The 26,600-nt window shown below is 46.3% G+C and overlaps 1 protein-coding gene across 2 annotated transcripts; it reads right to left on the bottom strand.

The window, feature by feature from the left end:
- Positions 1–2,309: 2,309 nt before the first annotated feature.
- Positions 2,310–24,869, bottom strand: LOC132832424 (zinc-binding protein A33-like). 2 transcript variants are annotated; one of them, XM_060850402.1, is made up of 6 exons: positions 24,420–24,869; positions 24,222–24,317; positions 23,895–24,128; positions 19,921–19,943; positions 18,652–18,761; positions 2,310–3,815 (listed from the first exon to the last, which is right to left on the bottom strand). In XM_060850402.1, the coding sequence occupies exons 1-6, from the start codon at positions 24,828–24,830 to the stop codon at positions 3,265–3,267; spliced, it is 1,425 nt and encodes a 474-aa protein (XP_060706385.1). In that variant the 5' UTR covers positions 24,831–24,869; the 3' UTR covers positions 2,310–3,264. The 2 variants fall into 2 exon arrangements, with proteins under 2 accessions (XP_060706385.1, XP_060706386.1); XM_060850403.1 differs by having other exon boundaries at positions 23,895–24,122.
- Between the last annotated feature and the right edge of the window lie 1,731 nt (positions 24,870–26,600).

Raw genomic sequence — 26,600 nt, 5'->3', positions numbered from 1 at the left:
ACCCATGCACCTTTACAACTTCATGGTCTGAAACATGTGGACGTTCCCATTGACCAACACATGACAATTTACAGATAATACTAAAATAAGCAGTATTGTGAGGAAGCTTCTCAGAAATTGCAGCAGGACCTTGATTAGCTGGGGAAGTGGGCCAAGAAATGGCAAATTGAGTTTAATACACATAAGTCTGAGATCCTGCATATTGGAACATCAAATCAAGGTGAGCGTTTCATGACTAATATTAGGGCCTTAAGGACTGTAGTAGAACAGAGGGACTTAGGGTTCAGGTACATGGTTCTCAGAAAATGTTGGGCAGGACAATGAAGAAGGCTTTTGGCACACTGGCCTACATCAGTCAGGGCACTGAGTTTAGAAGTTGGGAAGTTATGTTACAGTTGTGTAGGACATTGGTGCGGCTGCATAGAGTCATAGAGCTGTACAGCATGGAAACAGACCCTTCGGTCCAACCCGTCCATGCCGATCAGATATCCCAACCCAATCTTCTCTCACCTGCCAGTGCCAAACCCTTCCTATTCATATACCCATCCAAATACCTCTTAAATGTTGCAATTTTACCAGCCTCCAACACATCCTCTGGCAGCACATTCCATACACCTACCACCCTCTGCGTGAAAAAGTTGCTCCTTAGGTCTCTTCTATATCTTTCCCTTCTCACCCTAAACCTATGCTGTCAAGTTCTGGACTCCCCGGCCCCAAGAAAAAGACTTTGTCTATTTATCCTATCCATGCTCCTTATAATATTTTAACCCTCTATAAGTTTCACCTCAGCCTCCGACGCTCCAGGGAAAACAGCCCCAGCCTGCTCAGCCTCTCCCTGCAGCTCAGGACCTCTAATCCTGGCAACATCTTTGTAAATCTTTTATGAAGCCTTCCATGTTTCTCAGCATCTTCACGATAGGAAGAAGACCAGAATTGCACGCAATATTCCAACAGTGGCCTAACCAATGTCCTATATAGCCGCAACATGACATCCCAACTCATGTACTCAATATTCTGACCAATGAAGGAAAGCATACCAAATGCCTTCTTCACTATCCTTTCTACCTGCGACTCCCATTTTCAAGGAGTTATGAACTTGCACTCCAAGGTCTCTTTGTTCAGCAACACTGCCTAGGAACTTACCATGAAGTGTAGAAATCCTGCTAAGATTTGCTTTCTCAAAATGCAGCACCTCGCATTTATCTGAATTAAACTCCATCTGCCACTTCTCAGCCCATTTGTCCATCTGGTCCAGAGCCTGTTGTAATCTGAGGTAACCCTCTTCGCTGTGCACTACATGTCCAATTTTTGTGTCATCTACAAACTTACTAACTGTTCCTTAGCACAGTTGTAATGCTAGCCCTTATCAAAAATGACACTCCCCCTCCTCTTTTGCCTAACTTTCTATCCTTCCTGTAGCATTTTTATCCTGAAACATTCAGCTGCCATTCGTGCCCATCCCTGGGCCATGTTTTCGTAATGCTATAATATCACAGTCCCATGTTCCTAACCATGCCCTGAGTTCATCTGCTATCCCTGTTAGGCCCCTTGCATTGAAATAAATGCAGTTTAATTTCTTAGTCCTACCTTCTCCCTGCACTTGGAGTATTGGGTACAGTTTTGGCCTCTTTGCTGTACGAAGGATGTTATTAAACTAGAAAGAGTGCAGAAGACTTTTCCAAGGATGTTGTCCGGACTCAAGGGTCTGAGTGAGAGGGAAAGGTTGGACACATGTAGACTTTTATTTTAGACAGAAGGAGACTGAGGGAAGGGGGAATCTTACAGAAGTGAATAAATTCATGAGAGGCAATGGATAGGGTGAATGCACTCAGTCTTTTACCCAGAGTTGCAGAATCAAGGAAGAGAGGACATCAGTTTCCAGATAGTGGGAAAAGAATAAAAATAGGCAATGATTTTACAGAGAGGGTGGATTGCATACAGAATAAGCTGACAGCGAAGTGGTTGAGACGGGTGTATTAACAGCATTTCAAAGAAATTTGGAACAATAGGAAAGATTTAGAAAGATATGGGCCAAGTCCAGGGAAATGGGGTTAGCATGGATAGACCATTTGGTTGGCATGGACCAGTTTGGTCCAAAGGGCCTCTCTCTATGCTGTAGGACTCTATCAATCTCTGACTCTAACACCCGAAAGAAGGTAGCAATGACTGAAGATCCAGAGTAAATGTGGGATAATTTCCAGGTAGCTGACATTCCATTGTCATGAAATAGTGAATTTTAAAATTATCCAGACGAAGTTGGAATGCAAGGTATAAGGATACAAATTCTGCAGAAATTGACAAATACAATCTTAACAGGTTTACTCCCTTGGATTTATTGATGAAATATTTCTTTTTAAAAAGCCTTTCTTACACTCTAGTGAATCACAGATGTTGATTTGATTGAAGAAACTATTTTCAAATTTGATACTGCCCTCCAAAATAAATTATAATGACATAAACGTAAACATTGTCAAAATCTGAACTGGTTTCGCGCACAGAGTGCTGGAGTAATGATTGTTATTAAACAGACATTTTCCTTGGGCTGACTTAAGGATTATCTTAGTTGAGATAATGATGATAGATAATAACTCAGGGACGAGTGATAACTGTAATTCCAACTACATTGCAGTTTGTACCAGCTGAACGGTTTCAAACAGGGTTAAATATTATCTGATTATGACATAAATGATCAGTTCACCCATCACTTTCAAATCTGAGGTTTTCAAATTTTCCAATTTTATGGAAGAGCAGCAACATTCTGGACAATAGTTACAAACCTGAACAATACAAAACCAGTCTCGCTATGTTACTAACTCATGTACATTAGTGACACATGATGGAAGTCTAAAGATCAGTCTGAAATGTTTATTTTGATTGAGCCCAGTCCCCCCGCAAAGACCCCACTGACTGTGCAGTGAAATGATTTAAACTTCCCCCCGGAAACACTCCACTGACCCTGCAGTGAAATGATTTGGTGTCCCTCCTGGAAAGTCTCCCTTGAACCCCCCCAGTCTGAGACCCGCTGACGGATTCATCTCCAACACCGTCATGTAGCGCCACCTCCCGCCTGTGGAGCAACATTACAGGCAGGAAGGTCCCCGGGTTCCTGCAGCTCACAGCTCATTCTACCCAGTCAGTCCCTCTCTACAATTGAGCTTCTATTTGTTTCTTCTCTCGCCCCCTCCTTCTCTCCCCCAGACTGAGACCGACCCCCATCAGTTTACAGCTGGCAGGGGGACGGGGTGCAATTATGGGATGGATCTGTCAGTGCCCTTTAATCCCGCAGATTGTCAGCGGGGCGGAGTTTTTCCCGCCGTCATTCCCTCCCGGACAGAAGATGGGAAAGATCCTCTCAGTGAAAGTGTGGGTGAAAGTGTGGAGATGGGACATGGTGTCCGCATTGTAAAATGACACCTGTCCACCCTCATAGTCCAGGAAAACCCCGATCTTCCGGAGATTCACACTCGGGGAGAGGGGGGTCTCCCAGGGGGAGTTGGCGGCAAAATAACGGCATCCGGGATCCAGCTGCACAGTCCAGAATCCAGTCTCCGGGCTCGAGTTGGTCCTCCCTTTCCTCATCACAGACTCTCGGGCCACTCCCAGAAACCACTGGTTCTTCTCCCCCACCTCCACCTCCCAGTAATGTCTCCCTGATGTGAATCCCTCTGATCCCAGGACACAGAACCAGGAATCAAATCTCTCCGGGGAGTCAGGGAGCCGCTGCCGTTTGTCTCCGAGTCTCACACTGGTCCGGTCCTCAGACAGGATGAGCCGGGGATGCGCTGTGTTCGGATCCAGAGTCAGAGAGGCTGGAGCTGGGGGAGAGATCAAATAACATCGTCAGAGAGAGGGGTGGAGAGAGAGTGAGGGGAGCAGGAAGGGAGGGGGTGAGCGATGGCGGTGTTGGGGTGCTGGGGTGGGAGAGAAGGGAAGATGAAGAGAGTCTGGAAAAAGAGAGGCGGAGACAGGGAAAGGGGAGTGAGTGAGGGAGAGTGTGGTGAGTGAGGGAGAGAGGAGGTATGAGGAGAAAGGATAGGAAAGGCGAAGGGATGGGGAGGGATGAGTGAGGGAGATGAGACAGCTCATTTGGAGGGATGTGAGTGGGGACATGAAGTGCACAGGAAGAACAGAACCCTAACCCTAATCATAACCCTATCGCAGGGGGAGGCGATGGTTAAAGAGAGGGGGAGAGTGAGGAAATGTGGGATAGAGGGTTGTGATTGAGGAGAGGTAGGAAAGAGAGGAGGGCTGAGTGAAGGGCAGTGAGAGAGAGAAGTGTGGAGAATGCGGAGGAGCACAGAAGGTGGTGAGCAATGGGAGGGTTGAGTACTCAGGTGAGAGCAATGTCAGGTCGGAAAATGCAAAAGAAAAGGGGAAAGTGAGGTGATGTGAGGCAGTGGGAATGGGAATAGTGAGGGGAGGCAGGAGTGATGGGCAGCAAGGGAGTGGGGAGACTGAGGGACGGGAGAGTGAAATTGCATTTGTAAAGGAGAGTTTAGCTAAGTGGGAGGGGAGCATCTGGAGAATGGGAGGAAATGAGAGGAGCTATTTAACCCCAGGGCAGGGAATGGAAGAGTGAAGAAATGGAGTAAGTGATGAAGGAGGGAATCATTGGAATCAGAGTAAGGATATTGGAGAGGGTTGGTGGTTTTATGAGGGGAATAGACTGTTTGGAATGCTGTGGGGAGAGTGAGTTATTCTATAGAACGGAAGGGTGACAACAGGAGGTCTGCAAAATAAGTGGACATTTGAGGTTTGGAGATCAGGAGAGTGAGTGGGACGGTTGAGAGGTGGAGATACAGTGAGTGAGGGGAAGAGAGAAAGGGAGGTGGGACTGAGGAGGAAGGGATGGCTTAGCTGGAGGGGAGAAATACAGCTTCATTTTCGCCATGGAGGTGAGAGTGAGTGGGAGAGGAGTGTGAGTGGCTGGAAGTGACAGGGTACATAAGGATGTGTTAAGATGCCAGAGAATTAATCCACGTGAGGAAGTGAGAGAGTGCAAAATAAGGTCTTGTGGGAATTCTGGAGGTGAGTGAACTGGAGGATGACGTGAAGTCTGAGCAGGGGAGAGGAGAGTTAAGATGAGGGGAATGTAGGATGGGGGGCTTCAAAGGAAGGACAGAGTTGGGTCTCAGAACTTGAAGAAGTCTCTGTGGAGGAATGTGGAGGAGTTGAGTGAACTTGAGGATAAGGTGAAGGGGAGAGAGGTGGAGGCAAGTGTGAAGGGGAAGAGGAGTTTGAGGAGGCAAGATTAAACGAGGAAGAAAAATCAGGGGTGTGGCGAAATCATGGCAGAGTGATAATGGAGAATGGAGTGGCGGGGAGAGCGAATTTGAGATTAATATTGAGGGGCAGAGCAAAGAAGAGGGTGAGGGCACAGTAAGGTTGAGGGGAGAGTGACCGGATTGGGAAGCTGTGCTCTAGAGGTTAGTGAGTGAGAGGGAAGAATGAGCTGACAGTAGGAGGAGTGATGAGGAGGTGATGTGAGATTGAGGGGAATGGGAGAGCAGGAGGGAGTGAGGGGGCATTGATGGGGAGGTGTGGGCAAGCAAACTGTCAGGGGGATGTGGTTTGACAAGGAGAGTGAGGATGGGAGTGTGAGGTAGTGGTGAGAAGGAGTTGTGAAGGTAGGACAATGAAGGGAGGGCGGGGAGGACTGAATGGTGAACAATCAAGAGGAATAGATGGATGTGGGGAATGTGGAGGTGAGTGGGTTGTTGGGTGGAGAATGCAGTGAGGCCATGGCCTGCCAGGCTAAGGGATGGTTAATGACAGGTGCAAACCAAGGTCAAGGGGAGAGTGTCCGGGATGGGAAGCTGTGCTAAAGGGGCCAGTGAATAAGAGGGAAGAGTGAGTGGAGAGTGAGCAGGATGGCAGAAAGAGAGTGGGTGAGGTTGGGGGTGGGTAGGGAGAGTAGGGTCAGAGATTGGATTGGAGAATGAGCAGAAGGGAGACAATGAGAGCAAGAGGGAGTTGGGTGGGAGATCAGGAGGAAGTGTTGGTTAGAGGGAGGGTGTGGAGAGTGAAATCCATGGAAGAGAGATGGGGAGGGAGGGTGAGGAGAGTGGGTCCTGTGTGGAGATGGAAGGGGGATGCAGTGAAGGATAGGGACAAGGAAACTGAGGAGAGAGTGAGGGGATGAATAAAGAGGCGGACTGTATGAGAGTTCATGACTCTAGAGGAGGGGAGAGGAAGGGTGTAAGGGAAAATGAGAGGGAAATTGGAAGCAAAGGGAATGGGGAGGGGAAATGTAAATGAGGAAGATGACTCGAACGAGGAGAATCAGGGAGATGGGAGGAGGAAGTGAAAGGGAGATGTGTGGGGAAAGGCTCATTGTGGGGTGAGTGAGGGGTGTGATGATATTGCTGCTTAATTAAGGTTAGGTTGTCCTTGTTTTTTTTAGAGAGGGGTTATAAACACAGATTCCGATGTCTCTGGTTTGTATACATTTTTGGGAAAAATTGATCATGGATAACAGATACTGCCTCAGGCAAAAGGCTTTCAAATTTAAAGAAACGCTTGTATAATCTAAGGGGAGTGTCCACGTCTCCCAAGTCAGCTTAACTCTGGTTTTGGTTTGGTTTGGCAAGCAGTCAATTTTTTTGACCCTCTCTCTCTTTCTGCCATCAATCCTGTGAGAACCTGGGTTTAAGGTTTCCACTTTTTTTGCCAAAGAGGTGCTTATGGGGATGTTGCAAGCATTTGCAACAGCATCAGTGAGTTGTGATTGAGTTGCTTGGATTTTTAAATACTTACGGAGATCGGACAACTTTGGGGTGGTAATGGGAGTTTTTCGGGTGAGAGAATGGGGGATAGTGTGAGGCCTGAGTGATGTGAGGGGAAGGGATGTCTTCACAAGGAAGAATTTTAAAAACAAGAAGCATTCTTAAAACAGAGATAACCTGCAGAATTGCCAGTGACAGAGTGATCTTGGTGTTCTACTGTATGAGACAGAAAATGTTCAATACAGGAACTGTGAGTCATTAAGAATGTTAATCTTTTTGCTGAGGTAATGTGAACATTGCAGTCAAAATTATATCTTTTAGTTATTGAGAGAATCTGCGAGAAGGAAACAAAGAGGTCCTTCTGCAGCTGTACAGGACCCTGGTGAGACCGCATCTGGAATGTTGTGAGCAGTTTTGGTCTCCAAATTTGAGGAAAGGCATTCTGGCTATTGAGGGAGTGCATCGTAGGTTCACGAGGTCAATTCAGAATGGCAGGACTATCCTACGCTGAAAGAGTGGACCAATTGGGCTTGTACGCCCTTTAGTTTAGAAGGCTGAGAGGGGATCTGATTCATACGCATAAGATCATTAAATGTTTGGACACTGTGGAGGCAGGAAGCATGTTTCCGCTGATGGGTGAACCCCGAACCAGAAGACACAGTTTAAAAATAAGGTGTAGGCCACTTAGAGCAGAGTTGAGGAGAAACTACTTCACCAAAGAGTGGTGTGTGTATGGAATGCTCTGCCCCAGAAGACTGTGGAGGCTGGATACTTTCAAGAACGAGTTGGATAGAGCTCTTAAGGATAGTGGAATCAAGGGTTATGGGGATAAGGGAGGAACAGGATACTGATTGAGGATGATCAGCCATGATCATAATAAATGGTGGTGCTGGCTCGAAGGGCAGAATGGCCTACTCCTGCACCTATTGTCTATTGTCCACTGCTTCAGCCACAGGCTAAAAGAAAGTGAAGTTGACACAGTCCAAGAGGCTACTGTCTGATGTGAGAGTGATAGCTGGTGGTGATTTTATTGTCAGCGTCAACATCCTTCACTGAAGGGGCATGGATGAGAAGACAAGATGTTCACAGAGTAGGAATTGAACCTGAATCGTTACTGACTGTCTGTATTATACAGTCAACCGATTTAACCAACCTACATAGCCATCGAATAACACAGCATCAAATGAGGCCCTTAAGCCCATTGTGGTCATCAATGACGTATTAAATTCTATTCCATTTCCCAGCAGCTAGGGAACTTGGGGAAATAAATAGTGATGTCTTGAAAAGAATTTACATTACAGAAGAGGATGTGCTGTCGAGGTCTTCAATTGTGCAAAAATTGGTAAATTCCCGTTACCAGAAACTAGAGAAGCTAGGGAAGAGATTGCTGGACCCATTGCTGACATATTTGTATGAACAACAGCCACAGGTGAGGTGCCAGAACTAGGGTCGGCTAATTTGTTGCCATCATTTTAGGAAGGTTGGAAGGAAAAGGAAGGGAACTATAGAACCAGTGAGCTTCACAGCAGTGGTTGGTAAGTTACAGGAGAGGGTGGGACAGGATTTACATGACCCTCTTATTAGGAGTCATCAACATGGTTTTGTAAGTGAGAAATCGCGTATTCACTGAAATTTTCGAAGATGTTACAAAGTAGATTGATGAAGACAGAGCAGTAGATGTTGTCCTAATGGACTTCAGCAAAGCATTCAACAGGGATTTGGAGGGTCGACAGGTTAGTAAGGTTATGGGATTTAGGGAGAGTTAGTTGACACAATACAAAATTGGATTGAAGGTAGGAGGTAGAGTGTGATGGTAGAAGGTTGCTTTTCAGACTGGAGACCAGTGGAGACACAAGGATTGATGCTGGATTCCACTGCTTTTGGATCTCTCTGTTTCCATCTCCGGTAACAGTCTCCACATGGATAGTTACTATAAACCCACAGACATTCACAACTACCTGGACCAGACCTCCTCCCACCCAGTATCCTGCAAGAACTCCACCCCATTCTCCCAATTCCTCCGCCTCCGCCACATCTGCTTGGATGAGGAGACATTCCACTTGCGAGCATCCCAGGTGCCCACATATTTCAAACAATGTGCATTCCCCCCTCTCTCATCCAGACAGCCCTCCACCGCTCCATCTCCATTCCCTGTTCCACTGCTCTAAACATTCCCACCTCAGCGCAGTAAAGACAGAGACCCTCTTGCAGTCACCTAGCATCCCACCAGTCTCCGCATCCAACACATCATCCTCAAATACTTCTGCCAACTCCAACTTCACCCTACCTTCAATAACATCATCCCCTGCCCACTCCTTTCTGCCTTCCACAAGGACTGTTCCCTTCACCAAACCTTGGTTTATGCCACTCACCCCACCGACAGCCCCCCACCAACACCCGCACCATGCACCCGGACTCTCACATACCTTTCTCTGCAACCAGAAAAGGTGCAAGACCTGCCGATACACCACACCACTCAGCTCCATCCAGGGCCCCAAACAGTCCATCCAGGTGAGACTGAGGTTCACCTGCCTCTGTTCCAGCTGAGTTTACTGCATCAGGTGCTCCCGATGTGGTCTTCTCTCCATTGGAGAGATCAAACATAAATAGAGGGAACAGTGTGCTGAGCATCACAGCCGGGTCCGTAGGGGCTGACCGGACCTCCCAGTCACTGCCCATTTAATTGCCCTTCCCACTCCTTTTCCGACATGACCATCTTTGGCCTCCTCCATTGCCACAATGAGTCAACCCCCAAATTGGAGGAAAAACATCTCTTCCGTTTAGGCAGTCTACAGCCGTAGGACTCAACAATGAGTTCTTCAATTTCAAATCACCTCCTTTCCAATCCTCCACTCCCTTCCCAGCCCCTTCCCCTCCCTTGCACTCCTCCTAGCCACCAACTGGATTCATTCCACCCATCGACCAACCCTCTGCCTGTCTTCACCAGCCCCACTTCATCATCCAACTTCCGACATCCTCTTTATCAGCAGCGTGCCCCCCCTCCCCCACCTCACCCATCCTCAGTCCGGAAGAAGGGTTACACAAGAAACGTTGACTTCTCTGCCTCCTGATGCTGCCTGGTTTGCTGTGTTCTCCCTGCCTCCTATTTGTCTAACATGGTTCATAAGCTGGCAGGTGACATGAAAATATTGTCCACTGGACAGTAAAGAAGATTACCTTAGACTGCAATGGAACCTTGACCAGATGGCCAGTGGGTTGAGGAGTGGCAGATGGAGGCAAATTTAGATAATTGTGGGGTGTTGAATTTTGGTCGGGCAAACCAGGCCAGGGCTATTACAGTTGATGGTGTGTCCTTGTGGAGTGTTACTGAGCAGGAGGCCTAGGCGTGACGATACATGGTTCCTTGGGATGGAGTTGCAGGTAGACAGGGCGGTGAAGAGAGAGTATGGCATGTTTGCCTTCATTGGTTGGAGCATTGAGTATTGGAGTTGGGGCATCATGTTGTGGCTGTGCAGCACACTGGAGTGTGATTCCGGTCACCCTACCATGGGTAAATATGTTGTGAGGCTTAAGAATTTGTGGAGGACATTTGCAGGGATGTGCTGGGACTGGGGGGGTTTGAGTTATAGGAAGTGACTGAATAGGCTGGGGATTTTTTCCCAGTAGCATAGCAGGCTGAGGGGTGACCGTTTAGAGGTGTATAAAACCGTGAAGGGCATGGATAGGGTGAATAGCTAATGCAATTTTTCCAGAGTAGGTGACTCCAGAACTGGAGGGCACAGATTTAACGTGAGATGGGAAAGATTTAAAAAGAACCTGAGGGGTAACTTTTTCATGCAGAGGGTGGTGCGTGTATCGAAGGTTTGCCAGCGGAAGTGGTGGAGGTTGATCTAATCACAACTTTTTAAATGCATCAGGATGGGAATATGAATAGGAATGGTTTCACAGGATAGGGACCAAATGCTGGCAAATGGGACGAGGATCTGTTCAGGATATCTGTTCTGTGTGGACTCATTGGATGGAAGAGCCTGCTGCCATCCTGTGTGACTTTATCATTCCATTTGAATAACTTCCTAAATGCTGCAAAGCTTTCTATCTCTTTTCAGGCAGTGAGGTCCTGATGCCGACCACGATCTGGGGGAAAATATTAGCCTTAATTCCCCTCGAAAACCCTTGCTCCTTCTCTTAAATTTATCCATCTATTATTATCCATTCCATTCCTCATAACTTTCTCCACCTTCATCAGGCTGTCCCCTCAGCCTTCCCTGCTTCAATGAGAACATCCCCAGCCGATCGAGTCTGTCTTCAGAGTTGAATCGGGCCAACCCAGCCAATATCTTGGTGAATCTCAGCTGTTCCAGCCCGGCCCTGCCTCCTGTTGGATTTTCTACACACTGCCTTAAAAAGATCATGTGGAGAATTTGTAAGAATTCTGTCCTGTCCGAGCCCTTCACAATCTCCCTGTCCCAGTTCATCCCGGGGAAGCTGAATACCTCCAATGTTACAACCCTTTTGCTTTTTTCACTCATCTGAGATTTCTCTACCTATCAGTGCTTAATCTCTGACTGGCGTGGGTCTATAGTACTTTCCTAACAATGTAATCCCCAATTTTTAATGAAGTTCTCCCCATGCGGCCTCACCGGAGATGCTGTTAGACTCATAGAGGTACACAGAATGGAAACAGACCCTTTGGACCAACTCATCCAAATTAATCTCGTCCCATTTGCCAGCACTTGGACCATATCCCTCTAAACCTTCCTATTTGTGTATCCATCCAAATGCCTTTTAAATGTTGGAATTGTGCCAGCCCCCACAATTTCCTCTGCATCTCACTGCATACACGCAGCACCCTTTGCATGAAACATTTTCCCCTTAGATTCCTTTTAAATTTTTTCACTCTCACCATAGACTTCTGCCCACTAGTTCTGGACTCCCCCACTCCTAGCTTGTCTATTTGCACTATCCATGCTCCTCATGATTTTATAAACTTCGCTAAGGTCACCCCTCAGCCTTCGACTCTCCAGGGAAAACAGGTGCATCTGCATCTTGAATAAAAAAGTTTTCTTGGACGCACGTAGACTCCCTTTTATTACAACCCTATTAATCTTACAGATAACTGAGATTTCCCTGCATGTTGCTTCTCAATTTCACACTGTCCATCTGAGAGCTTTTCTACAATCCCAATGAGGTCTTTCTTAGTTACACTCAAATAACTTCCCTGGATGGTCTCCAGTAGTATCCTCCCTAAGTACAGCCATAATGTTATCTTTAATTAAAAATGCCACACCCCTCCTTTCGTGCCTCCCATTCTATCTTGACAATGACTCCCTACCCTTCCCTGAGCCACATTTCATTCGTAATAGCTATGATATTCCAATCCAATTGCTCAGTCTGACCTCATTCTCTCCTGTGCTCCTGCATACCTTGAGTATTTAATTTACTCCCTTTATCTACCGCGCCTTATTCCTTTTAACATTATCTCTTTGATTTCCATAAATACACCCCCGCCCCTTTTACTAATTTCAAGCCTTATGTTGTAATTGCGACTATCTCCACCACTCCCTCTGGCGGCTCATTCCAATAATGTGCTATCCTTTGCATGAAAACATTTCTCCTTCGGTCCATTTTAACTCTCACCCGAAACCTAGTCTTCTACTCTAGACTTCCCTATCCATGCCCCTCATGATTTTATAAACCTCTATCAGGTCATTCCTGAGTCTTTGATGCTCCAGAGAAAACAGCACCAACCTATTCAGCCTCTCCTTTTAGCCCAAATCCTCCAGTCCCGGCAACATCCTTGTCAATCTTTTCTGAACTCTTTCAAGTTTCACAACAGCCTTCCAATAGGAGGGAGACTAGAACTGCACCCAGAATTCCAAAACTGGTCGAAACAATGTCCTGTACAGTTGCAATATGACCTCACAACACCTGTATTCGATGCTCTGACCAAGAAAGGAAAGCATGCCAAATATCCTCTTCACTAATCTATCCACTTGCGACTTCACTTCCAAGGAAATATGAACCTGCACTCTAACATCTCTTTGTTCAGCAACACTCCCCAGGACCTGACCATTAAGTGTGTGGACGTCCTGCTCAGATTTGCCTTTCCAAAGCTCAGCACCGTACGTTTATCTAAATTAAAGTCTATCTGATACTCCTCGGCCCATTGGCCCCATCTGATCATGATCCCGTTTAGTCATCTGCAAACTTACTAACTATTCTCCTATGTTTACATTCATATCATTTTTATAAGTGATGAAAAGTAGTGGACCCACCACCGATCCTTGTGGTACGTCACTTGTTACAGGCCTCCAGTCTGACAAGAAACCATCCACCACCACTCTCTGTCTTCTACCTTCGAGTCAGTTCTGTATCCAAATGGCTAATTCTCCCAGTATTCCATGAGATCTAACCTTGATGATCGGTTTTCATGAGTAACCTTGTCGAATGCCTTACTGAAGTTCATTTAGATCACGTTCGCTGCTTTGCCATCATCGATCCACTTTGTTACTTTTTCAAAAAATGAGCGATTATTGCATGTCGCAAAAATGTAAATTTCAAAAGGACAAGCAGAAATGAAAGTGCGATGGGGTAGCATTGTTGATTTGGGATGAAGTAAATACAACAGCAAGAAATAATCTGAAATCAGAAGAATATAGACTCCACATGAGTGAAGGCAAGAAATAAAGTAAGTAGTTTGGCAGAAATGGTCTGTAAAACCCCAAAAAGTAGCTACACAATGGGGCAGATAATAATAAGGAGATAAAAAGTACAAGTAGCATTAAAACTGGGTGACTTTTATCAGTATGTTGATTTAAACAGTGAGATTAGTAGAGGGAGCCATGAGCACATAGTTTCCTGGAATAATAATATTGTGAATCCAACCTTGTATTTGCCAATTTGAATCTGGTGATGTGTAGTGAGGGAGGTTGGATAAATGATGTCAAAGTCAACGCTGACCACAACATGGATGAATGTCGCATTCAGTTTGAAAGGGAGGATCTTGGTTGGACGCTACACTTGATCTGGTGCTTGGCAATGATTCAATTCCCTACAGTGTGTAAATAGGCCTTTCGGCCAAACATGTCCACACCGACCCTCCAAACTGTAACCCAACCAGACACATTTCTCTCTGATTAATGCACCTAACACTATGGGTAATTTAGCATTGCCAATCCACCTGACCTGCACATCTTTGGATTGTGGGAGGAAACCGAAGCATCCGGAGGAAACCCACGCAGACATGGGGACGATGTGTAAACGCCACACAGACAGTTTGCCCGAGGCTAGAATTGAACCTGGGGCACTCATGCTGTGAGGTAGCAATGCTAACAACTGAACCATCAAGCCACGTGGAGGAAAGATCACAGAAGCGCTTCACAGGAGGCTCCCAAGCACTGAGGATGTCACCTAGACAGGGGACGAAACGTCTGCAACACAAATTCCCAGCTCGGCGAACAGAACCACAATAACTAGGAGATTGGAATGGAGACTTTACAGGGAGCAGGGTGCGAGTATATAAAGGCCAGCTAATTGTGGGAGTTAGTGGGTTTATTATGGATTATTAGTGGCCAATCTATCCCCAGAAATAGAAACAGTGATGTTGTGGAAGGGTTCAGAGATAGACCAGGAGAAGGTGAGAGTGAAGTGGAAGTTGGAAACAAAATTGATAAACCTTTTCAATTCTGAATGGGAGATGGAGGTGGCACTATGCTCCATGCCCTCAGATCCAATCCTGACTTTGTTATTAAGCCTGCTGATCAGTGTGGGGCTGTAGTAGTTGGCAAACTGACCACTACATTGCAGAAGCTGAGATCCCTCTCAGATACCTCCTCCTATCGGCGTCTAAACTGCGATCCCATGATGGAACATCAGGTCATTGCATCAACCACGGTCACCAACCTCATTTCATCTGGGGATCTGCCCCCACTCCAACTACCACCATCTGATAGTCCCACAACTCCGCACAGCTCGCTTCTACCTACTTCCCAAAATACCTAAACAGGTTTATCCAGGCAGACCCATTCTTTCTGTCTGCTCCTGCCTCTCAGAACTCATCATTTCCTACCATGACTCAGTCTTGTCTCACCTGCTGCAGTCCCTGCTCACTTACATCCGCCATTCCTCTGACACTTTATGCCCATTTCAAAATTTCCAGTTTGCAGCTTCAGCTGCCTCCTCTTTACCATGGACATGCAATCCCTCTACACCTCCATCCCCCACCAGGTCTCAGGCTCTCTGCTTCTTCCTGGAACACAGGGCTGAACCATCCTCACCCCCCAACACTCGCCTCCCCCGGGCCGAGCTCATCCTCACACTCAACTTCTCTTTTAACATCTCTCATTGTTTTCAGTCAGAGGGGTGGCCATAGGTACACACCTAAGCCCCCATTTTTGCCTATCTCCTTATGGGGTATGTGTAACATTTCTTGTTCCCATTCCAGTCCGACACATGAGTCTTTCTCTGGTATATCAATGATATTACCGGTGCTGCCTCCCTTTCTCATCTGGAATTGGAAACGTTTATTCATTTTGATTCCAAGTTCCACCCTGCTCTCACCTTCACCTGATCCATCCTTCCCTTTCCTCAACATTCCTGTTTCCATTTCTGGCGATAGACTGGACAATAATATCCAATCATAAACCCACCGACTCCCACAATTAGCTGGCCTGTACATCTTCGCACTCTGCTTCATGTAAATACTCCATTCCATTCTCCGCGTTACTCCGTCTCCATCGCATTCATTCTGATCCTTCCAACTTCAACAAAGGAGCCTTGAAAATGTCTACTCTTTTCCTGAACCATGGATTCCCCAGCACTGTTGTTGACAGGGCCCTCAACTGGGTCCAACCCATCTCTGACATTTCAACCCTCACCCCTTCTGTTCCCTCCTGCAACAGTGATATGGTTCCCCTCGTCCTTACCTGCAATCCCACCAGCATCCACATCCAGAAGATCATCAGCCATAATCTGTTCCACCACCAGACATATATTCCTCTCCCCTCTCTTGTCCACCTTCCATTGAGACTGTTCCCTCCAGGCCACCCTGGTCTATTCTTCCCTCACTCCCAACAGCCCCCCACAGCCTCATGGCACCTTCATCTACAACTGCAGAACATGGAACATCTCTCAGTTTCCTTCCTCCCTCCTCAGTATGCAAGGGCCAAAACAGACCTCTGGGGGAACAACGACTTATCTGTACTTCACTTAATTTAGTCTATTGCATTCACTGCTCACAATGTGGTCTCCTCTCCATTCGGGAAATAAAGCATAGACTGTGTGACAGCTTTGCTGCACACTTGTATTCTGTCTATAAAAAAGACCCTGAACTTCCAGTTGCCTGCTCCTTTAAACATCACCCTGTTCCCTGGCCAACATCTCTGTCTCAGGCTTGCTAAGAACAGCACCTCATTTTCCACTTCTGGACTCTGCAGCCTTCCTGACTCAATATCGAATTCAATAATTTTAAGAATTGAGCGCTCCCATGGCCTTACCTCAACCCCAACACATCAGGCCTCATCATTCAGAGTCTGGTATTACACACAGCCCATTGTTAGCCACAAACCATCCCCATTAACAGTTCCTCACCTTCTGAACCAGACTGTTAATGATTCCTTTGTCTGTCCAACTGTTCTTCCTTGTCTTTAGGCTCAGTGCCCAGATATCGTACAGTCCTTACCCCAATCCCCACACTAATGTCTGCATATAAACTGACATTTTCTGAGCTGCCGTCAGTTCTGAGGAAGGGTCACTCAATCCAAAACATTAACTCTGATTTCTCTCCACAGATGCTGCCAGATGTGCTGACTTTTTCCAGCAACCTCTGTTTCTGTCTCTTATTTACAGCATCCACAGTTCTTTCAGTTGATATTTATCTGCTGCAGTTTTCATCATTGACCACTTCAGTGAGATCATCACACACCTTCCATTACACAATGTAATCTCTCAGTATTTGCAACTCCTTCTCTTTGCTAAACTATCTAAATCCCACCTTCCCCACTCACACATCCTCTTCCCCCTCCCCCCCATTTTCACACTGATCTTGTCCAACTTCCACACCACCCTCACCTTCACCTGGTCGATCTGTGATTCATCTTTCTCTTCCTTGACATGTCTGTTTCCATTTCTGGGGATAGACTGACCAATAATATCCACTATAATCCCGTCTCTCCAGCTACGTAGAGTATACATTCTCACACCCTGCTTCCTGTAAACACTCTATTCCATCCTCCCAATTCCTCCGTCTCCATTCCATCTGCTCCAACAAAGCAAACTTTGACAAGGGATTCTTGGAAATGCCCACATCCTTCCTCAACTGAGGATTCACCAGCACTGTCATTGAGAGTGCTTTCAATCGGGTCCGACACCTCCCACACTTCTGCCCGGACCCCCTCTCTTTTCTGCCACAACGGCGATAGCACACACCCCCCCCCCCCCCCTTGTCCTAACCTACCATCCCACCAGCATCTACAACCAGAAGAGCATCAGACAGCATTTCTGCCACCTGCAAGTAAGATGTCACCATCAGGCACATGTTTCCCTACTCTCCATTGTCAGCCTTTTGCAGCCAATGTTCCCTTCCAATCACCCTGCTGCTCTCTTCCTTCACTCCCAATACCCACTCACAGCCCCACAGCAACATCCTCAGCAACTGTCAAAGGTACAACATCTTCCCATTTACCTCCAATATCCAAGGGTCCAACACACCTGCAAGGTGAGGTAGCACTTCACACAATCTAGTCTCTTGCATTCACTGTTCACAAGGTGGTCTCCTCTGTATTGGGGAAACAAAGCATCTGTGTTCTGCCATTTAAGAAAAAGGACCCTGAGCTTCCAGTTGCCAACTACTTTAACATACCATCCTGTTCTCTGGGCAACATCTCTGTCTCTGGCTTGCTGCAGTGTTCCACTGAAGCTCTGCACAGTCTGGAAGAACTCTCATTTTCCACTTCTTACCCTGCAGTTCTCTGGACTCAATTACAAGGGCAATAATTCTAGTCCCAGAGCTCTACCATGACCTAGCCCCCTACCCCACACACCAGGTTTTGTTTTCACTGCCATTACACTCTGTGTATTATTTGGCACTAACAGTCTCTATCACCAGGTATTCACTCTCCTAACCAAATCGTCATCCACTCTTTTGTCTTTCTAACTGTACTTCTCTCTGTTTCGGACAATCTCCACCTGTCATTTCCTCCTTACCTCCTCCCCCACTGTACCTTCTGCATATAAACCGACTTTTACCAGCTGCTATCAGCTTTGAGGAAAGATGACTCAATCTGAAAGGTTAACTCTGATTTCTCTCCACAGATGCTGGCAGACCTGGGGAGCTTTCCAAGGAATTTCTGTTTTGTTTCTCTCATAACCCCCTTTAGATAAGTGCCTGTTAACACTGGCTCTTAAATGTCTACATGCCTTTTGATATTATGATAAAAACCTTTCCTCCAATGTCACACCAGATGGAGCCAGCCCAGTCTACTCTAGAAATCCTGTTTCCGTGCTCTCCTCCTCTGGTTCGACAGAACCCTGCACTGGGTAAAAACAAAGACTGCAGCTGCTGGAAACCAGAGTCTAGATTAGAGTGGTGCTGGAAAAGCACAGCAGGTCAGGCAGTATCTGAGCAGCAGGAAAATCGACGTTTCTGGCAAAAGCCCATCATCAGGAATAGATGATGAAGGGCTATTTCTGACGAAGGGTTTTTGCCCGAAACATCGATTTTCCTGCACCTCGGATGCTGCCTGACCTGCTGTGCTTTTCCACCACCACTCTAATCCAGAACCCTTCACTGGTCTGACGCACAGAGCTGATGGCTTCAGACGTTTATTCAAATGGACCCACAGAAAATACAATGTTTCCAGGGAGAGTCTCCCAGAATTAACAACTAGTGATGTGAGAATGAAAACTCCGGCCTTCGAGACCCGACATAACTGGATCTACCATCAGGAAAACGAATACCCGTGTTTACCTGGGTTAATAGTGTGCAACATTTCTCTCCAGACTGTGTACTGTAAAGGGCCAGTGAACTGTGCTAGAGACAGAGAGCCATCAGCAGCTGCCTTCTCCTCATCACTAATCCTGTAAACATTAAACAGATGACATCATAAACTCTGCTTTTTTCGAACATTTATGAAAACATTTACATATTCAAGTGTTCCGCATTTTTCATGTTTGAGTCAATGGGATAGAAAGTGAAATGTTCATTTTATTTTTGTAACTGATCCAACAAGAATTCGATAATGCAAGGGCAAGGATTGGAAACACCCAGGTCCAGAGAAAGGCCCATGTCCTGATAACAGATTAGGCACTGAGACATCACACACCGCAGGAGATAATATACGTTTCCTCCATCCCCTTGCCGTATTATAAATAGAGCTTGTGGAACAGAGTCAAAAAACCGGAAACATCTAAAAACCTCATATCCAACTGTGTAATACATGGGTCCCACAACCCTCCGAGAATCCTGCTCCTCTACTTCCAGCCTCTGACCATCTCCGATTTTAGTCTCTCTCTGCTCCCCACCCCTCACCACCCATTGGAGGTTGGGCCTTCAGCTGCCCAGACCCTCAGCTCTGGAATTCCCTCCCTGAACCTCTCCATCTTTCTATTCCACTTTCCTCCTTTAAGATCCGCTAAAACCAACAGCAATCACCTGGATTCATAGCTCAGTGACACTTTTCTATACTTTCCAACTCTCGTGTAAAATACTCAGAACATTACGTTACACTAATTAAAGATTTTCTTTATTTTGCATTTATTGTTCCCTTTATAAAGGCTACGCTGCGAGTTAGTGTTGTAAAAAGTGAAACAAAAATTATTCCCCCTTTCAACTCAGACTGTCTCGGGCTGGTCAGGAGCCATGCAGGGACAGGGATGGCCATTCCCTGGAAACATGGTCCATGTGTCTCTCACAGGGTCAGGGGGAAGGTCACAGTCACACAAACAGACACAAAAATCAGGGCAGTGATCACTTCCAGCCTCGGAACCAGGCTGCATTTACAGGCATCTTGTTATTGTTTACAATGCTGCAGAACAGCGTCGTAAAATCTAACACTGTTTAAAACCTGTAACAATTTTCTTCTTATAAAAAACACGTGTGTGGACCATAACCGGAGTTACTGTTATACGATGAATCACCCTTTAAAGCGGCACCATTAACCAGGAAATAAATCCATAATTACCCGTCCCTGAGTTACTGAGCAAACTGGGCAGAGTTTCAGTAAAGAGCATGTCCTACCTTCTCTTCCGACCAGCTTCCTCCTGAAAGAAATGAATCACAAACAGTGAGGATGGCAGTAACAGATTTCAGGAGGAGACAGACACCCGCCCACACACTCTCCACATGGAACTGGAACTGGATTACAATGGGAGTTCCAGGAGACAATTAAACTTGGGGAACACGGAGATAATAACAAAACAAATAAAAACGTCACAATCCATTCCCGGGAGAATGTCGGTATTCCCGAGTAAAAAATCACACAACACCAGGTTATAGTCCAACAGGTTTAATTGGAAACACACTAGCTTTCGGAGCGACGCTCCTTCATCGGGTGATTGTGGAGCGCTCGATCGTAACACAGAATTTATAGCAAAAATTTGCAGTGTGATGTAACTGAAATTATACATTGAAAAATTGATTGTCCGTTAAGTCTTTCATCTGTTAGAATACAATGATAGTTTCACTTCTTTCATGTGAAATCACAAAACCCTTCTTTTTAAAGTTGCATTCTCGGGTTAGCTGCTAACAATGGTGATAGCTAGACAATATGTTGAAGGTGTTGGCCCCCTGTGTTCTCTGTCTATGAACTGATGTTTAGATTGATTCGAATCTAATAAGTGAGATAACAGTGTTTTACATAAATTCATGCAGTTTTTGAGCTCAGAGTTCTACATGAATATCTGCAGTTTTTGAGCAAAGTGCAATGTATCTCTGCAATACAAATTCACCCCACAAAATATATGTGTGCATGTGGGTCTTTGTCTGTGTGTGTCTGGCTGTCTGGGGTGGGGGTTGTGAGTGTGAGAAAGTGTGTGTGTGTGTGTGTGTGTGTGTGTGTGTAGTGGGTGCAGAGTGTCTTAAGTCTACGAGGGGGTGCATGCGTGAGCGTGGAAATGTGTGTGTCTATAAGGGTGCGTGTGGGTGTCTGTGTGCACATCTGTGTGTGTCTGTGTCCGTGTGTATATGAGAGTGTGTGTGTGTAGGAATATCTGTGTGTGTGTGTAGTGCAATGGTGATCACCTGTAATGTGACATGAACCCAAGGTCCCGGTTGAGGCCCTTCCTATGGGTACCGAACTTAGCTATCAGCCTCTGCTAGGCCACTTTCCTCTGCTGCCTGTCCCGAAGTCCACCTTGGAGGATGGTCACCCGAAGGTCGAGGCTGAATGTCCTGGACCACTGAAGTGTTTCCCAATTGGGAGGGAACCCTCTTGTCTGTTGATTGTTGTGCAGTGCCCATTCATCCGTTGTTGTAGCCTTTGCTCGGCTTCCCCAATGTACCATGCCTCCGGGCATCCTTGCTACAATGTGTAAGATAGACAACGTTGGCTGAGTCACATGAGTACCTGCCATGTACAAGGTGGGAGGTATTCCCACACGTAATAGTGGTATCTATGTCCACAATCTGACACGTCTTGCAGTGTCCACCGTGACAGTGTTGTATGGTCCACCCTGTCATGGTGGACTCTGCAAGACGTGTCAGATTGTGGACATAGATACCACTATTACGTGTAGGAACATCTCCCACCTTGTACATGGCAGGTACTCATGTGACTCAGCCAACGTTGTCTATCTTACACATTGCAGGCAAGGATGCCCGGAGGCATGGTACATTGGGGAAACCGAGCAAAGGTCACGACGACGGATGAATGGGCACCGCACAACAATCAACAGACAGGAGGGTTCCCTCCCAGTTGGGGAACACTTCAGTGGTCCAGGACATTCAGCCTCGGACCTTTGGATGACCATCCTCCAAGGTGGACTTCAGGACAGGCAGCAGAGGAAAATGGCCGAACAGAGGTTGATAGCTAAGTTCGGTACCCATAGGGAGGGCCTCAACCGGGACCTTGGGTTCATGTCACATTACAGGTAATCACCATTGCACTACACACACACACACACAGATATTCCTACACACACACTCGCTCACATACACACGGACACAGGTACACACAGACGCGCACACAGACACCCACACACACCCTTATAGGCACACACATCCCCACGCTCACACATGCACCCCCTCGTAGACTTAAGACACTCTACACCCACTACACACACACACACACACAAACTTTCTCACACTCACAACCCCCACCCCAGACAGACAGACATACACAGACAAACACCCACATGCACACATATATTTTGTGTGGTGAATTTGTATTGCAGAGTCACATTTCACTTTGCTCAAAAACTGCATAGATTCATGTAGAACTCTGAGCTCAAAAACTGCATGAATTTATGTAAAACACTTATCTCACTTATTAGGTTAGAATCAATCTAAACATCAGGTCATAGACAGAGAACACAGGGGAGAAAGTGAGGACTGCAGATGCTGGAGATCAGAGCTGAAAGTGTGTTGCTGGAAAAGTGCAGCAGGTCAGGCAGCATCCAAGGAGCAGGAGAGTCGACGTTTCGGGCCTGAGACCTTCTTCACGAATGAGGAAAGTGTGTCCAGCAGGCTAAGATAAAAGGTAGGGAGGAGTCTTGGGGGAGGGGCATTGGAAATGCGATAGGTGGAAGGAGGTCAAGGTGAGCATTATAGGCCGGAGTGGGGGTGGGGACGGAGAGGTCAGGAAGAAAATTGCAGGTTAGGAAGGCGGTTCTGAGTTCGAGGGATTTGACTGAGACAAGGTGGGGAGAGGGGAAATGAGGAAACTGGAGAAATCTAAGTTCATCCCTTGTGGTTGGAGGGTTCCTAGGCGGAAGATGAAGCGCTCTTCCTCCAGCCGTCGTGTTGCTATGGTCTGGAGATGGAGGAGTCTCAGGACCTGCATGTCCTCTTGGAGTGGGAGGGGGAGTTGAAGTGTTGAGCCACAAGTGGTTGGGTTGGTTGGTCCAGGTGTCGCAGAGGTGTTTCCTGAAACGTTCCGCAAGTAGGCGGCCTGTCTCCCCAATATAGAGGAGGCCACATCGGGTGCAGCGGATGCAGTAAATGATGTGTGTGCAGGTGCAGGTGAATTTGTGGCAGATGTGGAGGGATCCCTTGGGGCCTTGGAGAGAAGTAAGGGAGGAGGTGTGGGCGCAAGTTTTGCATTTCTTAAGTTTGCAGGGGAATGTGCCGGGAGTGGAGGTTGGGTTGGTGGGGGGTGCGGACCTAACGAGGTGGACATGGAGGGAGTAGTCTTTTCCGAACGCTGATAGGGGAGGGGAGAGAAATATATCCCTGGCCGTCAGGTCCGTTTGGACGTGGTAGAAATGACGACGGCTGATACGATATAAATGGAGGTTGTTGGGGTGGTAGGTGAGGACCAGTGAGGTTCTGTCCTGGTGGTGATTGGAGGGGCGGGGCTCAAGGGCGGAGGGGCGGGAAGTCGAGAAGATGCAGTGGAGGGCATCGTCGATCACGTGAGGAATACAGGGGGCCAACACCGTCAACATATTGTCGAGCTATCACCATTATTAGCAGCTAACCCGAGAATGCAACTTTAAAAAGAAGGGTTTTGTGATTTCACATGAAAGAAGTGAAACTATCACTGTATTCTAACAGATGAAAGGCTTAACAGACAATCAATTTTTCAATGTATAATTTCAGTTCTATAACACTGCAAATTTTTGCTATAAATTCTGTGTTACGATCGAACCCTCCACAATCACCTGATGAAGGAGCGTCGCTCCGAAAGCTGGTGTACTTCCAATTAAACATGTTGGACTATAACCTGGTGTTGTGTGAATTTTAACTGTGTACACCCCAGTCCAACACCGGCATCTCCAAATCAGGTATTCCCGAGAATCTGCAGATAGTTTGGCAGCGGTTCGTCAAAAAAAAACAGAAATTACTGGAAAATCTCAGCAGGTTTGGAAGGATCTCTGGAAAGAAATCAGAGTGAACGCTTCGGGAGCATTGATCCTTCTTCAGTGACAACAACAGAACCGCCTGGACACTCACAAGGTCAGTTCACTTTTTTATACGACATTCCATATTATTTTTACAGTTGTCATCATCATGTCCGAAATCTGTCTGAAATAACCTGCAATATCTTCCCTCACCTTCAGAAACATCAGCTCGTCTTTTAGCTCCATCTGTTTCTGCAACTTTGAGAATTTCTTCTCAATAGAATTTAAATTCTCCGGAATCTCTCGAAGGTTTTTCTCCATTGGTTCTACAATCCTCTCCTCTTCTTCCCTGAGATCTCTGAGTAAACGCTGCTCTTTCTCAGTGAGAATCTGGTGCATTTTAGTGAACTCGGATGTGATGTGGATCTGCAGACTGCTCGCCTGTTCCTACCAAATGAAATGTGAAACCTCATTAATGTCCCGCGATAAAGGGAACAAAACTAACCGAGATCCCAGAAAATCAGCACAGGGAGACCTCACCCTCACTTCGGAAATCTTCCGTTTCAGGGTCAGTTCGGTTTTTACAACGGCCGATTTCTTCTTTGTGAGAGAATCTAAGGAAGATTTCAGCTTATTCTGTAATTGGGAAAGAAATTGAAGAATTAGGTGTGTTAGTTTAGGTTTGGGGTCAGGGATATGTGATGAAACGCGCACTTTACAAAATATTGTCTGTTTGACCTTGTAGGTTTCAAAGGCCTCATCGATCGGCAGGAAGCGGTGCTCTCTGTGTTCCCGCGAATCTCGACAAATCAGACAGATCAATTTCTTGTCAGTTTGACAAAACAGCTTCAGATCTTCCTGATGTACCTCACAGTGAGGTTTACTCTCATTCTCTTTCGGATCCAGCTTTAATTTCCGAGCCTCCTCGGCCAGATTCGCTAAGGCCAGATTTACCCTGAGATTTCTTTCCGGAAACACCTCTCTACATTCCGGGCAGGAGTTTATCTCCTTCTTTTCCCAACTCTGGGTGATACAGGAGCGGCAGAAGTTGTGCCCACAATCCAGTATAACCGGCTCGGTGAAGAAATCCAGACAAATGGGACAAACTGCCTCCTCCGTCAGTCTCAGGAGCTGCTGTCTGGAAGCCATGTTCACATTCAGCACTTCCTGATTCAAACCGCTTTCAGTTTCAATGTGACTGCGCTGGTGAACACATTCCATTCAATCACTTACCGATGGATTTTACTGCAATTATCAGAGAAGAGTAATCAGTAACTATGGTTTATAAAGATTTTGACCTGGGAACATGTGAAAAACAATATTTTGAAGGAGAAACAGGTTTAGGATGCTGACAGGGTTTTGACCCAATCCTAGGAGGGTGAAAGGTGCCTGGAGAGTTGCTTTTGGTGGAGGGACAGTGAGACAGAAGGGAGTGTAGGACGGAGTCTGAGGGAGGGCTCATGCTCTAGATGTTCATTAAATGCACAAAAAACTGCAAGGTTTAGCTTTATGAATCTTCATCTTGTTTCTGCCTGTAGATTTTAAAAATGTCATCAATTTACTTCATTCGTTAAAAAAATACACGCACAATCAGTTTCGCCGTTCGAGTCTGTACAGTCTTTGGAGAACAAAGTCTTTCCCAACAATTCCAACAAACAAACCATGGAGTTTCTAACGTGTGCAATATGCTGTTTACTGGAGGGACCAGGAGGGTCCGATAATTGAATGAACCCCAGTTTAGTTTGGCCAAAAGATAGATCCATCGGGATGTACAGCACGGCAACAATCCATTCCGTGCAACTTGTGCATGCTGATCAGATAACATAAATAAATCTAGTGCTATTTGTTAGCACCTGACCCATGCCCCTCTAACCCTTTCAATTCATAAACCCATCCAGGTATCTTTTCAATGTAGTAATTGTACCAATCTCCACCATTTCCTTGGGTAAGTCATTCCACCCATGCACCACCCTCTGCGTGAACAAGTTGCACCTTAGGTCCCTTTTAAATCTTTTCCCTCTCACCCTAAACCTCTAGTCCTAGACCCACCCAACCCAAGAAAAAGATCTTGTCGATTTATTCTATCCATGACCCTCATGATTTTTTAAAAACCCATAAGATCACCCCTCAGCCTTCAACTCTCCAGGGAAAACAGCCCCAACCTATCCAGTGTCTCCATACAGCTCAAACTCTTCCATCAAGCAACAGCACTGTAAATCTCTTCTGAACCCCCTCAGGTTTCACATCTTTCTCATAGGAAGAAACTCAGAATTGCACACAATAATCCAAAAGTGGCCCAATCAATGTCCTACACAGCCACATCATGACCTCCCAACTCCTATGAAATGTCATGACCATCAATAAAGGCAAGCATACCAAACGGCCCCTTCACTATCCTGTCTACCTGTGACTCCACCCTCAAGGAAATATGAACCTGCAAGACAAGGTCTCCTTCTTCAGCAACACCCTCCAGGACCTTACTATTGAGTGTACAAGTCCTGGCCTGGTTTGCCTTTCCAAATTGCAGCCCCTCACATTAATGTAAATTAAGTTACATCTGCCGCCTCTCGGCACGTTGGCCTTCGATGCATCTATGTGGTGACATGAATGCCCTGAATAATTGAACTATAACATTCCTCCTTTGATAAAGTACTGCAGATGTGGTGATCTGAAATAAAAACAGAAATTCCTGGTGAAACTCAGCAGGACCGGCAGAATCTGTGAAGAGAGATGACATGTGAATGGAGATGGTCTACATTATCATGCAATGATACTTGCATTGTTTACATAACACGAGATGTGGGTCACATAGTACTGAAAAATTCTATTCGTTTTTAGTCCAGTACTTGGTATCTGCACCAGCATTAAATCCATTGCATGCCCAGGCTCAAGCTGATCATTTCACATGCTTTGTACCAT

This window comes from Hemiscyllium ocellatum, chromosome 35 (assembly GCF_020745735.1).
Source record: "Hemiscyllium ocellatum isolate sHemOce1 chromosome 35, sHemOce1.pat.X.cur, whole genome shotgun sequence".
In the NCBI taxonomy this organism is placed as follows: domain Eukaryota; kingdom Metazoa; phylum Chordata; class Chondrichthyes; order Orectolobiformes; family Hemiscylliidae; genus Hemiscyllium; species Hemiscyllium ocellatum.
The sequence above is the reverse complement of the archived record's forward strand: the minus strand, read 5'-3'. Positions and strand labels throughout refer to the sequence as shown.

Bases quoted from the DNA above. Each gene is read 5' to 3' on its own strand.
- LOC132832424 (XM_060850402.1), bottom strand. From the start codon at position 24,830: ATGGCTTCCAGACAGCAGCTCCTGAGACTGACGGAGGAGGCAGTTTGT. The intron at 24,129-24,221 runs GTGAGGTCTCCC...TTCATTTGGTAG, and splicing joins GGAAGATTTCCGAAGTGAGG to GAACAGGCGAGCAGTCTGCA. The intron at 18,762-19,920 runs GTAGGACATGCT...TAATGTTTACAG, and splicing joins GAAGCTGGTCGGAAGAGAAG to GATTAGTGATGAGGAGAAGG.